The 13,431-nt window shown below is 43.2% G+C and overlaps 2 protein-coding genes across 4 annotated transcripts in view; one reads left to right on the forward strand and one right to left on the reverse strand.

The window, feature by feature from the left end:
- LOC111656526 (RNA-binding protein 39-like) overlaps positions 1-6,182 on the forward strand; it is an 11,543-nt gene extending 5,361 nt beyond the window's left edge. For all 3 annotated transcript variants that reach the window (XM_023408257.2, XM_023408258.2, XM_087174507.1), the window contains 13 exons: positions 139-188; positions 1,445-1,621; positions 2,208-2,261; positions 2,594-2,711; positions 3,056-3,208; positions 3,422-3,559; positions 3,683-3,748; positions 4,247-4,451; positions 4,562-4,648; positions 4,761-4,968; positions 5,184-5,289; positions 5,609-5,687; positions 5,772-6,182. In XM_023408257.2, coding sequence (XP_023264025.1) covers positions 139-188; positions 1,445-1,621; positions 2,208-2,261; positions 2,594-2,711; positions 3,056-3,208; positions 3,422-3,559; positions 3,683-3,748; positions 4,247-4,451; positions 4,562-4,648; positions 4,761-4,968; positions 5,184-5,289; positions 5,609-5,687; positions 5,772-5,875 — 1,545 coding nt within the window. In that variant the 3' untranslated portion in view covers positions 5,876-6,182. The remainder of the gene's footprint in view (positions 1-138; positions 189-1,444; positions 1,622-2,207; positions 2,262-2,593; positions 2,712-3,055; positions 3,209-3,421; positions 3,560-3,682; positions 3,749-4,246; positions 4,452-4,561; positions 4,649-4,760; positions 4,969-5,183; positions 5,290-5,608; positions 5,688-5,771) is intronic.
- Positions 6,183-7,082: 900 nt separating this feature from the next.
- On the reverse strand, positions 7,083-12,921 carry LOC111656527 (pyruvate dehydrogenase [acetyl-transferring]-phosphatase 1, mitochondrial-like). The gene is made up of 7 exons (XM_023408259.2): positions 12,752-12,921; positions 11,609-11,893; positions 11,100-11,528; positions 10,473-10,573; positions 9,572-10,140; positions 7,671-7,983; positions 7,083-7,246 (listed from the first exon to the last, which is right to left on the reverse strand). Exons 2-6 carry the CDS (start codon positions 11,798-11,800, stop codon positions 7,709-7,711), a joined length of 1,566 nt encoding a protein of 521 aa, XP_023264027.1. The 5' UTR covers positions 11,801-11,893; positions 12,752-12,921; the 3' UTR covers positions 7,083-7,246; positions 7,671-7,708.
- Between the last annotated feature and the right edge of the window lie 510 nt (positions 12,922-13,431).

Raw genomic sequence — 13,431 nt, forward strand, 5'->3', positions numbered from 1 at the left:
CCCCCTCACAGAACAGCCAGTTTGAATGTGACTTATTAAATTGTGTATTCTCTCTTGCCCCCCTCCCCCTCCTCCCCCGTCTCTGACACCTGAATGTTGCGTCTGCCTCCTCATGCTGTTCTCTGTCGACCCTGATAGGAGGACAACAAGGCTCAGAGCCCCAACGGACAGGAGGAGCGCACCAAGAGGTAGCAACGCCTGCCTACCTGTCTGTCCCTGTACCTGTCTGCACTGTTGTTTTTCGTGTTGTTTTAATGTGTACAAGTTGTTTTTATGTGTTTGTGTCATTGCTTTTTATAATGTGTAGAAATAAATTAGGACAAGATTTACTATAAGATGATTTCTAACCTTAGAGCAAAACTGTTTGTTTAGGTTGTTAACTAGTGTCACTGGTTGTTTATTACCAAAAATCAAAGGCACTTTTATAGATTTGATTTCAATGAATTACTAATGAGTGATTTTTATTTTGTATTTACATCTGAGCCATCGTTTCCCTGTTTAATCTCTTCATTTTACCTTGAATTGTGAAGCATTTTGTAAAATCTGTTTCAATAAGAGCTCTATGAGTAATCATTGACCGTCTTTGTGTGATTCAGGAATGATGACTGAGATATCACCATGGTGATGGTTTACAGGTGCATGGGATTAATTGATTATATGGGATTTATAAAAAGCCACAACCACTCATAATGACACCTGTTGTGTTGGAGAACCTCACCAATGTGACACAGTCTAATACAACACTTCATCTTCTTCTTTGTAGTTGTTGTCATTGGCTTATTTAGTGAGGGGTGGAGCACATAGAAGAAGTGATGTACAAACGCTTGATTCAGGTTGTTTCTATGACCATTTCTGCCAAACTGTAGGAGGTGAAATCAGGCTCGTGCATCCAGCTCCACAGCTTTATAGCTCCTCACGACTGTACAGTGAGACATGAGACATTGTCATATATAAACCCAGATGAGTGTATCTTGTCACATACTCTCACTCTCTCCTGTCAGACTGTTGAAGGTCAGAATCGTTTTCTCTGACAGTATTTTTCAGACTTCAGACTTTGAGTTCATCATCTGTGACAGCTGTGATTCTCGGTTGTTTGACAGATTTTCTCCCTGGTTCATTTCTGCAGTAAAGACGTCGGAGATGCTGTGAACTCTTTAGCCTAGCAACATTAATGCTATAAGCCCATAAGCATCACATCGCATTCAACTGTCTCGTGTTCCACTATAAGATGACCCCACTTTTTTGAACCTCATTTCCTGCAAAAATTTAGTTTTATATGTCTGACCTCAGGTCAGTACATTCTGAGAATTGTATGGTGACTCTTGTCAGTGCACTGTGACATTTTGACACAGCTTCTGTGTGTTCTGTCCGCCATACAGCCCAAAGAGCGTCTGTCAGCTTTGACAGCAGGCCGCGCTGTAATTGGCTACTCTGTGTCTGACAGGAAGAAGCGCAGTCGCAGCCGTGACAAGAAACGCAGCAGGAGTCGAGACAGGAAGAGGACCCGCAGTCGAGAGCGTAAACGCAGCCGCAGCAGAGACAAAAGGAGAAGTCGCAGCCGCGAGCGCCGCCGCAGCCACAGCCGAGAGAGGGGCGGGCGTTACAGAGACCACCACAAACAGTGAGTTACCCTGTCCACCACCAGCAAACAGGACTGTATATACTATCCAGTCAGTATCACTAACGTTGAGTAATAACAAATCCTGTCCATTTAAATCAAGGTTCACAAAGTTCCTCTTTACCGCTGCTCTGTGAACATGAGAGAATTTGCTGTAGGCTAGTTACTTTTATTATAGTCATGGTGACGGGTCAGTGTGTTTGTATTTTATGTGTTTTTATAACAATAAGAGGCCAGAGCAGAAACTGTCTCATTGTGGCAATTAAAACATGTTAATGTAATATTTCTTCATTCATAGTCATAGTTTATTTGAATTCTTATGAAGTTTTCCAGAGTCACTAATACTGTTGCATAAATAGATTTACCATGAACTCGACTATAATAGCTGGTAATATAATAATGATAATAATAATTATTATTATTATTATTATTATTATAATATGCAGGGCCGGCAAAAATAAAGAAAGGCCAAGTAAAAAAAAAAACATATTGAAATGGGTGAAATAAAATTAAAATCCATTTAACAAAATTACAGGTTTTCTGACACCAAGGTAAAAATGAAATAAAACCTCTACCTGTGTGTTTCCAGCCGTCGGCGGACGAGGAGTAAGAGTCCCTTCAGAAAAGAGAAGAGTCCGATCAGGTGAGAGAATTTATGACTGTGAATCTGTGAAGGCTGAGGACATGTTTATGTACCACAGAAAAACAGGCTGGACTTTGTCTTGACTTTCTCAGCTTGTAAAAACTTTAAGTGTTGATGATGATGATGATGATGATGATGATGATGATGATGATGATGCTGACTAGGGGCAGAGCGGTTCACAAAAATTAATTTCAATTCATGGTTCATCGTGGTTTTGGGGGGTCACAGCTTTCAGTTTGATACATTTTGGGGCATTGCCAGTTTCAACAATAATCAATTTCATTAAATGTTTTCAGTGCAAACAAAAATGATGACTATGTTGTTATCTATAGGCAGCCCATAGATAACCTGACTCCAGAGGAGCGAGATGCTCGGACAGTGTTCTGTATGCAGCTGGCAGCCAGGATACGACCTCGAGACCTGGAGGAGTTTTTCTCTGCTGTGGGGAAGGTAAAAAACACTGATTCTAGTTTCTGACAAGTCAACGTTTTAAGGGGATCGTGATCTAAAATATTTCCTGGCTCTGCCTCAGCTGGCCAAGAAATAATCCAACACATAACCCCCCATCAGAGGACTAATTGTTCTTAGAGCTGCAAATGAAGATGATTCTCATGATGAAGAATGATTTAAACAATTAATTGATAATCAAAATTATTTTGATTATTTTCTCTTGATCCATTAATTAATTGTTGCAGCCGTAGTCTTTTTACACTCTGTCACCACCATGTTGGTGTTGGTAATAGTGTTGCTGGTGGATGGTTGCCATGGTAACGGTTGCTGTGGTCCCTCTGCAGGTCCGTGACGTGAGGATGATCTCTGACAGGAACTCCCGCAGGTCGAAGGGCATTGCCTACATCGAGTTTGTGGAGGCAAACTCGGTTCCTCTGGCCATTGGACTGACGGGGCAAAGGCTGCTGGGAGTTCCCATCATTGTACAGGCCTCACAGGTACGCACACTCACACACTCTCTCACAGACACAAACACACACACACACACACTCTTTAGTACTGTTTAAATGCAGCAGATCTCCTCCTTCTGTCCAGAGTTGTCAGTCTGCATCTCTCCACACTGTCTTCACAGAGAACTGTAATTGTCATGTAATCGTACTTCTACAGTGATGTAACCAGTGGATTCATATAAAACATTTAAACGTTTTCAGGCTGAGAAGAACCGAGCAGCAGCAGCAGCCAACAACCTGCAGAAGGGAACATCAGGACCGATGAGACTGTACGTCGGCTCTCTGCACTTCAACATCACTGAGGAGATGCTGAGAGGAATCTTTGAGCCGTTTGGACGGGTCAGCGTCAACAACATATTTAACTACATGTATAACTATATATGTTTATGTGTATGGAAAAACACACACATACACACACACACACAGACCTCTGACAGCTGGTTTCTGTTTGTTGTTTCTCAGATTGAGAGCATCCAGCTGATGATGGACAGTGAGACTGGACGATCTAAAGGCTATGGCTTCATCACTGTAAGTTCTTCATCAGGGTTATGATTGATTATTGATATGATTGATTAATTTAATGATTATCTTCTCATTCTAATCATCCTGGTCAGCCTGTACACCACTGTGTTGTGGCCTCCATGACAAAAATATTTGCTCAGTTTCTTGTAGAAATCAGAAGCTCATTTTTATCAGATTCTTTTTTCATTTTTCCTCTTGATCTAAAATATTTATTCTTTTATTCTTAGATACCAAATTATTCTGTTTTTACAAGAACTTTTCTAATAATATCACAAAACATTATTTCATGTCCATCCATTTACATTGATAAAACCAAGTTTTCTCATGTTTGTTTCACAGATGTCGTGGTTTGTGTACTCCTGATTTCTTTACATTGTGGTTTGTTAAATAACATTACACTCACAGTCTGTACAAAAAGAAACACCCATCAACATGTGTGACCCACATGTCCACTCACATTCAGTTCAGAGAAGCAGAACTCTAGTTTCATTTCCTGTGTGTCAGTTTGCAGATGCAGAGTGCGCCAAGAAAGCTCTGGAGCAGCTGAACGGCTTTGAGCTGGCTGGTCGTCCCATGAAGGTTGGTCACGTGACGGAGCGGACCGACGCCTCCACAGCGTCATCTTTCCTCGACAGCGACGAGCTCGAACGCACCGGCATCGACTTGGGAACCACAGGGCGCCTGCAGCTCATGGCCCGACTTGCTGAGGGTGAGAATGCTTTAGCATCCACGTGCTGACATAAACCTCCGCGTTTAACCTCCAGCTGAGCCCAGAGACTGACTGACTGAGTATCAGGTTGTGTTCATGTGGTCATGCAGGTACAGGTCTACAGATCCCTCCTGCTGCTCAGCAGGCTCTACAGATGAGTGGAGCTATCGCTATAGGAGCCATGGCTGCTGTGTCAGGTACAAACACACACACACACACAAAGATTAACTTTGGGTAATAGTCACTTGAATTCCTTCTGATTGTACTTTTCAAATGTATGTGTTTATTCTCTGTGTACTTGTGTTTCAGCTGCCATGAATCCAGCAATGAACCCGGCCATGAACCCGGCCATGAACCCGGCCATGAACCCGGCCATGAACCCGGCAATGAACCCGGCCATGAACCCGGCAATGAACCCGGCTCTCAACATGAACATGAACTCGGCTGCTCTGAATCTTCCCTCTCAGCCACTCGCCACACACTGCTTCCAGCTGTCTAACATGTTCAACCCCAACAGGTACACACACCTGTCTGTCTGCCTGTGTGTCTGACTGTATTTTTTATTGATCTGTGCTGTAAGGTTTATTTTCATGTGTATGTGTTGAGCAGCATTGAGAACATACAGACTGTAAATTAGCCTCTAATTGATAAATTTAAACACGCCTTCCTCTGCATCTGTGTGTATGTGTGTGGTGTCATGTACTTGAACACTGTGCTCTGTGTGTGTTTCAGTGAGGAGGCTCCTGGTTGGGAGATGGATATCCAGCATGATGTCATAGAGGAGTGTAACAAACATGGTGGAGTCGTTCACATATACGTCGACAAGAACTCCACTGAGGTACACATGACCTCTGACCTGAACATGAATGCAGTTAACGTGACCTCTGTCCTACAGGGCGATTCACAACTAACGGCACCTTGACTTGTGTAGAATTCATTAGAGCTTTAGCCAATGAATTGGTTATTCAATTGAAAGAAAATTCAACTCTTGATAAAAAATCATTTTAGTTCGTTTTAAAACTTTTCAGGACATCACTTCGAGCTCTGGATATTGTAATGGACATTTTTTAGACAGTTTAATTTGATTTATTCTGTACCTTTTTACGTTTCTCACCTGTGACCTGTCAGTTTGACCTCTGACCTCTGCTTGTGTTCAGGGAAACGTCTATGTCAAGTGTCCATCGATCCCAGCTGCCATGGCTGCCGTCAACGGCCTACACGGAAGATACTTTGCAGGTAATACTTCCTGTCACATCACACCTGTGTTCTATGCTGTGGACAAATCAGAGAACAGCTCTGATGTCTCACCTATCGTTCCAGGTAAGATGATCACGGCGGCGTACGTCCCCCTGCCCACTTACCACAACCTGTTCCCAGAGTCAGTCACCGCCACACAGCTACTGGCCGCGCCCCCACGACGGTGACTCACCAACAACACTGCCCTTTGATTGGACACTGGACATTAGAGCCTGCCCCTCTTTTATATCATCCTCTCCTATTGGTTGACACAGATGAGTCTGAGGATGCTGTTTTTTGTTTGTTTGTTTTTCTGCCCTGCCCCTCCCTGAGTATCATCCAATGATTGAGCTCTGTGAGCTGTGAGGAGGCTGGCTGGTGATGATGAAGATGGTATCAGCTGATTGGTTGGTTTGAAGCTGTTTGGTATTTAACTGTTTTTCTAATTGAGATTTGATTTTGTAAAAATGTTGATTAAATTTTATTTTCAAGTCACTCAGAGCTGCTGCCTTGTCTTCTACTGACAGGACATTATGTTTTTTTTTTTACATAATGTACAACCAGTGAAGTCACTTTCACACCAGCCTTTTGGATCCCGCTGTACGTAGACCATGATCACTGAGAGTACTGGATTCTGATTGGCTGGGAGGATTAACGAGGACCCTGACACCTGTGATGTATAGTCCTTTATAGAAACCTGCTCGTGATCGGACGCTGCAGCTGATCGGACACCACATGAAAATATCATACTATTTATTTTCAAATTCACCATCTAGTTAAAAAGAAGTGGGTCTATCTTTACTATGGTCTGATTTACAAATGAAACATACATACAACTTTTTATCACATTCAACCATATGTGAGGGTGAAAATGATGTGTAGGTCAGTACGTCATTTTCATTCTTCCTACATTTTGGTAAATAAATACTTTTCTACATAGTGCAAGAAATACTAATCATAACCTGGATCATTAAATAATTTACAAACAAAAGGTCAAAGCTGCATAAACAAATAATTATTTAAAAAACCTGGACCAGTGGAAATGGTTCATTCAGTGTCTGAGCAGTGAAGTCTGTTTACACACAGTTTTCTGTGAAAAGCATAAAAAAAAACAGAACTGTTAATTGTGCAGGAAGACATGCAGTAGGTGTTTGTTGCAGTCTGTTCTTCAAATGTTTCACAAAAACATTTGTCATAGACTTACTTTATGTCTCCTGCAAGTATATCAACAGGAAATATCACATTTTTGATTTCCAAACATTCATTCTGCAAACAGTGAAATATTCTCCTTGGTACACCTGGACATAGTTCTTCACGTACTTGGCAGGTAGGTTGTTTCAGCATCTTCCAGAACCTGCCACAGTTATTCTGTGGCTCAAGTCTTTCTCTATGTCTTCTTCATGTAATCCCAGACTGACTCCATGATGTTGAGATCAGGACTCTGTGGGGACTAGACCATCTGTTGCAGGACTCCTTGTTCTTGTCTCTGAGTATAGTTCTTTATGACTCCAGCTGTATGTTTGGAGTCACTGTCCTGCTGCAGAATGATCAGACACCTCCTGGTGGGAATGATGGAGAAGAATCTGAACATACCTTCTGTACAGTTTTGTATATACACACCCAGGGTCCAGTTTATTAGGTCCACCCAGCTCAGACTAAGTCTGTTCCGACTGTCCTGTAATAAATCCTCCTTCATGAATGTTCTACTGTAAAAATTGTTTCGTAGACGTGTTGATTCAACTTATCCTTCCAGAGGCTGTAGTCTGTGTTTCTGCTGAACTGTGCTGCATTATACAAAGAGGTGTTTCTGTTATTTAGCCTAGCCTTGCTGATATAAATGGGGTAAAAAAAAAAAAAACATACAGGACCTAATTTTGGAGGAAAAACCATAATGTCTGAACCAGGAGTTTATTTTATTTAGGATTTTAGAGTAAAAGTAGTTTTTAGTTTAGAGTAAAAAAGTTTATTATAATAATTTGTTACCTGGTTATTGAGCAGGTTAACTCCCACAGTTGCTCTGATTAAACATCGGGCTCATTTAGGTGTATGACAGTGATGGTGATGTCATCGCGGTACCTCCTGGCCAGATCTGCTGGTAGACTCAGCATCTTGGCGAGACGGTTTGGTGCCACTGCCCCATACCCATCATCTCCCAAGGCATGGCGGAGCAGATGCGTGGCAGTATTTTGGTCCTCCAGCACAGACATAACTCGTCCCCTCCTCTCCAGCAGGAGGTGCTGCAAGCCGCCCAGTGTCATGCCCATGCTGGGAACTATGGGTCTCTGCTGCTGAATGCCTGTACAAAGACAAACAACTTCTGCTGTTTACACTTACACTCCAACTCCTCTCATCATTTAAACTTAAACTGACCTCTACCCTCCAAGTGATGTCTCGGGTGTGAGGTGCCTCACTTTAACGTAAACAACAGGGGAATAATATAAACTTCACTGTGACTCCCCTACAATATGTAATAGACTGTTAAATACAACTGACCACTGTTAATCAGGTTATCTTACAACGGTTCACTTCCATACTTAGGCGTCCCTCAGGGCTCCATCCTTAGTCCTCTACTTTTCTCCATCTATTAGTCTATAGCTCGATGCACCAGCTTCATATCCATATTTTGGCTGATTTTAAATGACCTCTAGTGTGGTCAAGCATAATTTCATAATGTGATAGCCTTATGTTTAATCATTTTATACATATTTACTGAAGCCAAATGGTTTTAGTTTTTTGGGCTGGTTTTATTGCAAAGGGCATGCTAATATTTTGAAGTAAGATAATAGCAGCAAGGAAAACAAAAATAGAGCGAGGTAACATAGTGCTTTCTAGAAGGACATTTTGATATCATTTGTTCGTTCAGCAAATGGTTGATGGAGGCACAAGGTTGGTATGTGTTTCATTTTATTTTTCATGCAGTGCATTTATTTTATAATTTTGCAGTACAATTATAAATTAAGCTATCGTTTATCCAGAGACGTGCATGTTTTTGTTTACTTTAACGACGGAACAGAAAACGTGAACATTTGAATATTGAATTTAATACGATTATTTTGAGCACTATCAGAAATCGTCATTGAGCTAGAACGGTTTAAAGTGGGTATTCCTTTCACGAAACACCTATTTTAAACAGTTTGTTGTTACAATCTGAGATAGATAACGACCGTTACTGCAACGCTAACTAACGGTTAATAGCGGAGTGATACATGTCGTTAAAAGTCCCAGTGCTGTTGTACTCTGTACGTATCAGCACTCATGGAATGCCTCTCGTCCAATCAAATTGCTTGGTCGGAACTAACTGTTGTATAAATGGAAATAACCTATGATAAAGATAAATTTATTCTCTGGAGCAAATGTAAAATTGTATGTTATCACAAGCCTATCATATGAGAAGTTAGTATTATATGTTCATTTGTTTATTTTTGTTTTCTCTTTCTGTTAGCTCCTACGGTGTGTTCAAGGTGCATTAGGTGAACTACAGTACAAGTACATTAATAAACCGGGGATGCTACTATCCTCCTCACAAATGCAACACAATACTCCTTCGGGCGGTCTAAACACTCACACCTCCTTATTATTCCATAAACTTTTTTAAAGCAATGGTTCTCAAAGTGGGGTCCGCGGACCCCCAGGAGGCCTTGAGGGGGTTTCTGGGGGGTCCCGAGCAAACTATATTTCCATCCATAAGAAACACATTGACAGATTGTATGATGATTTTTGTCATGAATTTCAAACACTTTCAAATCCACATTTAAGATCTATTTGTCTTGCAGTAATTGAGATGTTATAATTTCAGTGTGATTATATATATATTTATAGTCAGTCCGGTTTAGACTCAGATGTTCAGTTTACTATAGATTTAGTGAGGATCTTAGTTCTCTGACCTCTCAGTTGTTCCCCCACCAGTTGGACCACAGTCTGTCGGTGCATCAGCTCCCATAGTCCATCAGTCGCCAGGACCAGGAACTTGTCAGAAGGTCTGATGCAGTGTCGGGTGACCTCCGGCTGGGCGCTCAGGTAGGGTGGTGTCAGGTAGTGTGGCGGCAGCATCCGGACAGCCTCGCTGACCGCAGACATGACATCCGGTCGAGTTTCGTAGACTCGACTCAGCATCTCTGCGCTCCATTTGAAGCGGACATCTCCGAACGCCCTGAACGGCAGCAGCAGACCCAGCATGCGATCATGGCGGACCACTGTCCTGCTCTCAGACTGCGGGTGTTCTCCCAGGATCCTTTGCAGCTCATCGGGGTTCTGTGCATTGTGGTCATTGGTGAGGCTGACCGCTGACCAGCCCCCGTTCGGCTCCTGGACACCCAGAACAGCCCGACTGTCACCAAGGTTGGCCACATGTAGGATGCCGTTGGAGATATGGGCGACACAGGCAGTGCAGCCAGACAGCGCCACCCGGAGGGGGTTGGAGAGAGACAACCCTTCCCCAGGGAGAGACACCCGTCTGTGGACAGAAAGGGAGAATTCAGCTGGTGATAAGTAAGGCACTGATATGTAAATGTCAAAGAAAATCTATATTTTCTATTAATGTCTCTCCCACAGCTGAACGGCACTCTCTCAAACACAACATAAAAAACAGGTTTGTTGTGGTGTTGACAAATGTTGGACTTCTTCCTCCATCTCTTAGAGTGCATTCATGTTAGGAAGAGACCACTACATGGAGAGATGGACATGAGACTGTTTCTTTCAGATAGACTTTAAAAATCCAAACCTGTCACAGTAAAGTTTAAACTGAAGTTTAAAGGAGACAAACAGATGGAGTGTAGAAATCAGGACCTGGGTGAGGACATGGACAGGTGGACCTGGGCCTCCACAGACAGATCATAGTCGAGGCGACAGAAAGCATTCACCAGCGCTGATGTTACCCTGCCGCCATCCTGTAACCAATCAGACAGGAGACAGATAATGACATCACAGGACATGAAAGCTTTAGAGCTGATGAGGACCAACTTAATATTACATAACAATACAGAATATTTTTAATCATGAATCCAACAAACTGTAGACACGGAAACCATCGTGTCACAGTGAATATGTTGATCTGCTCTCACCTGGTACCAGAGATCAGCCAATAGCAGCTGGACCGGTCAGTACCTGCTTTCACCTCCAGATGTCAGGCTTCACACATATTTGACAGTCAGATTGTCTGAACACTGTTGTCTAGTTTAGAAGTCTTCACAGGTCCATTTGGTTCCTAGTAACTAAGACCCAACCCAGGACCTGAGTCAAGTTATCTCACTCTGTTCAGGTCTGGTTGCTCACTTTTAAATAAGGTCTCTTTTAAAAAAAAAAAATTAATTCATGCATGTCAGGTTCAGGTTTTCCATTGTTTGTGTCCAAGATGGAACCTGTGAAGACCTCTAGTCTGGTTTATTAATTTGACATGTCTGGACCCCTGGTTACCTCCTCCTCCTTCTCCTCCTCCTCCTCCTGGCCTTCGTCCTCCAGCCTCTCCTGCCAGTAGTTTCGGAGGCTGTGGAAGGAGATCGCTCCTCCATCAGGGCAACTGTGGTCTTGGGGGTGTTTGTGCCACTCCAACAATGGCGGTACAGCCCGTTCCTCCTCCACCGCCCGTTCGATCTCCGCCAGTATCCTCAGCGGCAGTGTTGCCACAGCGATGTAATAGAAGAGCCTTTGGCTGATGGTGTGGGCGCATGCCGGCCCTGCGTGGCCATCGAACACACCGAGCAGCACGCCACCACGGCCCGGGAGGCAGGTTGCGCTGCTGCGACGATCCTCGCCAGGGTGGTTGGATGGCAACATGTTGCTGTGGAAACCCAGGACACCATGGGAGGCGGGGCCTCTTGGGAGTTTGTGGCTGTGTTCGTTGGCCTGGCAATAGATGACAGACAGACAGTTCAGTAGTTTGACTAGTTAATTGATTGACAGCTTGATTGACAGATCTGTCTCACCTTTAGGATGCGGTTGATCTGAGCAGAGTTCATCTGTCCCGCCTCCTGCCCCCTCCTGTAATTCCTGCCCCCACTGCCTGCTGGGTAATAATGTTTGGGGAGGTCAGGGGGAGGTGGAAGAGAGGAGAAAGAGCAGCACTGTCTGAGGTCAAACCTGCAACGTCCACTGAAGGTTCCTGTTCTTCCAAGCATGGCTGTTCACTGGGAGAGCCAATGGAAGAACCAGTGGGAGAACCAGTCAGAGAACCAGTCAGAGAACCAGCCAGAGAACCAATAGAACAAAACCTGCATGAGAATCAAAAGAAGCATCAGCGCAGTGTTCAGTGTTAACTGTACTGATGGTGGTCTTCAAATCTGTCTCACTTTCCCCCTCACTCCTGACAGAACTGTTCAGGTGTTCTTCACCACCAGCCTCTAATAGTTACAGAGGATCAGCAGCTAATTCTCTGCAGATCTGTTTGGTCCATATCTTTAAAAATGATGCATTTAGTAGCATCTATCTGGGGTCAGTTATCAGGTCCACACTGGAACATACAGATCAACAGTTTTCCAAATGGAAACTGAAGCCTGGACACCAGTTCACCTGATCAGTAGCTGTCTGACATTTTTAATATACAGAATGTACTCAGGACTCCAGGAAGCAGTAGTGATGTTGCTTAGATTAGCTTGGTGAAATGAAGATTGATTAGTTGAATGGACTGAGAAGAAGAACAAACGCAACCGGACCTGGAGGAGACCTATAGCAGGAGAACCAGCATCGTCCAGGTTTTGTCTCCGAGCTGATGGACTCTCTTCACCTCCACCTCCTGCAGTCAAACGGCTGCTGTCCAACACTCACCTGGAAGGGTGTTTACCCATGGGTTTCCTGTAAATGCTGCATTTTATTTCCTGTAGTCTGTTTGTTCACTACCTGCACTGTCTACACCTCCCGCCAACCTCCCACGTTCTCTTCTCTCTGGTACACTTCCAGGTACATTGTCATTTTGTGCATTACAAACCTGAGTGTGCTTGGCATCCTTTTGTCTGAGGGATAAAAGTTGTGATGCTTAAAAAGAGCATCTGTGATAAAAGCTGATGAAAACAGATTTTACCCTGTGGCTCTGGCTAAAAGCTGAACAGAAGATTAATGAAGCTGAAAGTCACCGTGTGTTTGTTGCAGTGTTTAGGTTCTGGTTAAGTCTTCCTCCTCAGTCCACGTGAAGGTGTCCGTTACTTGTTTCCTGAAGCAGATCCGTTCTTTTCACGGCGATCGCAGCCTATTCATGCAGCCACACAGGTGTGTTGTTGAAGGTTGTTCGTCTACTCTCTCAGGCTCTTTCTTTGTTTCTGTCTGTGGCCTTGTAGCCAAATGTGACCTTTGACGGCTTTCATATCTCATTCAGCAATCAGTAATCTATAAACCTGCTGGTGCTCTCCGTGCAGCCCCGCCCCCTCACTGTGTTCAGTGTTTGTAAAGAAAATATTTAAGATTCATCATTATTTTAATTGAGAGTTAACGGACAGAAGGAGGAACCTCTAACCTAAAAGAGAACATATAAAAACTCTTTTATTCCCACTGCGACGTCCATCTTGAACATGGTCAAACAGACATTTATTCATGGACTGTTGTGTTTTAATGCAATTTTATGTTTATGCTTCTTTCGTTTTGTTTGTTTGTTTTTTATGTAATTTTTGAGCCACTAACCTAAGACAATTTTCTATCACTATGTGTGACAATAAAGTTTTTTTGAATCTTGAATCTTGAATTAGAGGTTGACACCTTTACGCCTGAAGGACCTAACGTCTGACTGCAGCAGACCAGGTAAAAGAGACTGGAACGGAGG

The sequence above is a fragment of the Seriola lalandi genome, unplaced genomic scaffold (assembly GCF_002814215.2).
Source record: "Seriola lalandi dorsalis isolate HSWRI2012SDOR001 ecotype SW California unplaced genomic scaffold, Sedor1 jcf7180002054358, whole genome shotgun sequence".
NCBI classification, from domain to species: domain Eukaryota; kingdom Metazoa; phylum Chordata; class Actinopteri; order Carangiformes; family Carangidae; genus Seriola; species Seriola lalandi.